General features: G+C 45.7%; 1 protein-coding gene across 2 annotated transcripts in view; it reads right to left on the reverse strand.

Moving 5' to 3' along the window:
• The window catches only part of Clec17a (C-type lectin domain family 17, member A), a 22262-nt gene that overhangs the window by 8948 nt on the left and 10036 nt on the right, over positions 1–3278 (reverse strand). For both annotated transcript variants that reach the window (XM_013512237.1, XM_013512236.1), the window contains 2 exons: positions 2081–2176; positions 1227–1378 (listed from right to left, as the gene is read on the reverse strand). In XM_013512237.1, coding sequence (XP_013367691.1) covers positions 1227–1378; positions 2081–2176 — 248 coding nt within the window. The remainder of the gene's footprint in view (positions 1–1226; positions 1379–2080; positions 2177–3278) is intronic.

The following is a 3278-nucleotide window of genomic DNA, read 5'->3' on the forward strand; positions in this document are numbered from 1 at the left end:
CTAAGTCACTAAACTGCCCAGGCTGGGCTCAGACTTGTGATCCTCCTCCCTCAGCCTCCCAGAGTGCTGGAATTACAGGCATGCGCCACCATGCCCCGCACGTTCTGGACTTTGACACCAGCTCTCTAAGCCCACATCTCAGCTCCGAGGCTAGTTTAGAGAGGCCACAGGCAAGTTGCTTACGCGCATTATACCACAGTATTCCCACCTGTGAAGTGCAAGTGATACGTGCCATGTAGGAAGGGCAGTATTACCTCACTGTAGTAGTACTATGCTGCAAACCAATGCGGCTCTTGATGTTGGGGTGGGGATGGAGGGACAACGAGAGGATTTAGAGATAAAGATAAGAAGTCAGGTCGAGCCCTCTCTCCAGATGGGAGGAAAAGAACTGCCCAAAAACTGAAGAGCATTTATTTATGCACTCAGGAGGCTGATGTCAATTTCAGCCTCTCTGTCTAGCAACCAGTCTGCAAGCTGGAACAGCTTGTTGATGTGGCTGGAGGAGCTCTCCCTGTCCTCGGTGGGCTTTGCCTTAGCCCCGCAAGTGTGACTGATTTCCAGCCTCAGCGGCTGCCTACAATACTAAATCCAGAAAGTTGTATGAAGATATTCCAGCTAACCTCACACAGGTTAGACCTTACTTTCCTACCATCTTAAAGGACAGAAGTATTCGTGTGACTTGCTTTGTAAGTACAAGTGAAAGCTCCAAGAGTCAGTGTGTGAGTTGACATGGGGTCTCTCCATTACTGCAGCATAACAGAACCTCTCCTGACTGATCCACTCATTTATAGAAGTGGGAAAATTACATGTGCTGGTGCGTGTAAGGTGTAAGTGTGGAATGCACTTGGAAGATAGGAAGTGCTAGTCGTGCTATTTCCATGGTAGAGATAAAAATGAAACTTGTACAGGTTAAAGAAACACAGCAGGATTTGAACTCAAAGCATATCCTCTTAACTTCTGCATATTTCCAACTCAGGGAGACTCTGCCACTAAGGTTTAGTAACGCAAAAGTGATTTTTTTTTTTTTTTTGAGAGTGAATCTCACTACATAGTCCAGGCTGGCCTGACACTCACTGGGATGACAGGCATGTGCCACCACACCCATCTTAGTAATTCAAAAGTAAATCTAATTTCTCTCTATCCAGGCAGGGAGAGAAGGATGTGACTCCTGGAAGCCACAGAGGCTGGTCCTCCAGGTTCCCAAGGGCTCCACGGGGACAACTCACATGCTCAGCAAGGCTATCAATGATGACCAAGTGAGAGTAGTTCTCCTGGCAGAACTTCCGGGCGTTATCCCATGACTTGGTGCTCGGGGAGAAGTAGTAGCACTTGCTCTCAAAGGGCAGCCAGTTGTCAGGGCAGGTGACCCTGGTACATTCTGGAGACAAGAGAGGATGCGGTCAGGAGGCTCTGGAGTCATGAGATACACAGTGTGCCACGTGCAGTGGTGACATCACATAGACTGGCAAAGCAATGATATATTAAGAGACATTAAAAAAAAGTAACAAACTTGTGATTTAATAAACTTTAGGTTGTTGGTAAATTCTTAGAAATATATAAAGTTTCAAATCAGGTAACAAAAAGTACAGGCATGTGCTTTCCAAAGAAGTTGGCAAGTAAGTGTCAAAAACGTCCCTCTGGCCAGTTGTGGCGCATGCCTGCAATCCCAGCACTTGGGAGGCTGAGGCAGGAGGATCGTTGCGAATTTGAGGCCAGCCTGGGCTACAAAGTGAATTTAAGGCCAGCCTGAACTGCATAGCAAAACCCTGTCTCAAAAACACACACACAAAAAAAGAAGTACTCACTTAGGAATGATCCCACATGCATGTCATCCACGAAAGAAGGTAAGAAAATGTGACAATACATTTTAGCAGATTCGTACAATCTTTACCTAAACCCAGGTAAGTGTTTACAAGGAAAGGGTATTATAGATACACTGTACCAGGCGCACAGATTTTCAATACATAATAAAACCTAGTCACATACAGTGGGTAATGGAGAAACGTTTCTCATTGGTCAATGCTATAGTGCCAGCTTTGCCGTGTCACCCATATCTGGTCGTTTCCCAAGTCCCACTCACTTAATAAGCCCTGAAGCTCCACCAGGGACTGGTTCATGTCAGCTCTTACACGGTCAATGTCCTTCTTCAGGCCTGCCAGCCCCACCATGCCGGTCACTGTCAGAGGGGATGGGTCGGTGGGTTAGACACTCAGAACCACCTCCATCTTCCCTGACCCACCGGCTGCAGACACAGACAGCAAAGCAAGAGGAAACTGCTCCCAGGTTCTAGTGAGTCAGGCCAAAATCTAGAACCACATTCCCAGGGTCCAGGGGTCCCAGAGCAGCTCAGAAACAGGATCCATGCCTGGCACTTGGGAGGAAAGGAGGTAGGGGATTTCCTGGAGGTCAGTCTTAAAGGAAAAGGGTGGTTCAGGACCTGCAGGGAGAGGTGTCACAGCAGACAGGCAGGTAGGGGCACCCTTCGTCTCTTGGACTATGTGTCAGAACTTGGAATTTTATGCTCATGTGGGAGATAATTCAACTAATGATCATCTGTACCTGTGCTGTCCAAACGAGACACATGGATCAGTTATGCAATTTCATCTGGGGGGTGATGTTTTTTGTTTTTGTTTTGAGATGGGGGTTTCACTATGCACTTCAAGCTGGCCTTCAACTCTATGTAGCCCAGGCTGGCCTTAAACTCACAGCAATCCTCTTGCCTCAGCCTCCTGAGTACTAGAATTACAGGTGTGCACCACCACACCTGACTATGCCATTTTAAATTTGTTAGTAACTGCATTTTTAAATTTTGAGACAAGTTCTCATTAAATTGCCCAAAATGGCCTTGAACTTGGGATCCTCCTGCCTCAGCCCCCTAACTACCTGCGAATACAAGCATATGCTCCCACACCTGAACATAGCCATATTTTTAAGTCAAGAGGAAAAAGGTAAAATTAAACTGAAGGCTGAGGATGTTGTTCAATGATAGAGCATTTGTCTATCATGTATGAGGCCCGGCGTTCCATCATCAGCACCATCAAAAATAATTAAGTTGCTATTAATTTATCCTTATATATCCTCAATATTATCATTTCAATATGTACCCATATTTTAAAATTATTAGTAAGATATGTTACATTCTTTCTTAAAGCAAGTTTAGCATCTTTGGCCAAATTAAAGCATCCTACTCTTATTCCATTCCTTCTTACTCTAGAAACAACAGCTATGATCAGCGACTCAAAAAACAACAAATGGAGCTGGGCGTGGTGGCGCACACC

Source organism: Chinchilla lanigera, unplaced genomic scaffold, assembly GCF_000276665.1.
Source record: "Chinchilla lanigera isolate Chin_1 unplaced genomic scaffold, ChiLan1.0 scaffold00014, whole genome shotgun sequence".
Taxonomy (NCBI): Eukaryota; Metazoa; Chordata; class Mammalia; order Rodentia; family Chinchillidae; genus Chinchilla; species Chinchilla lanigera.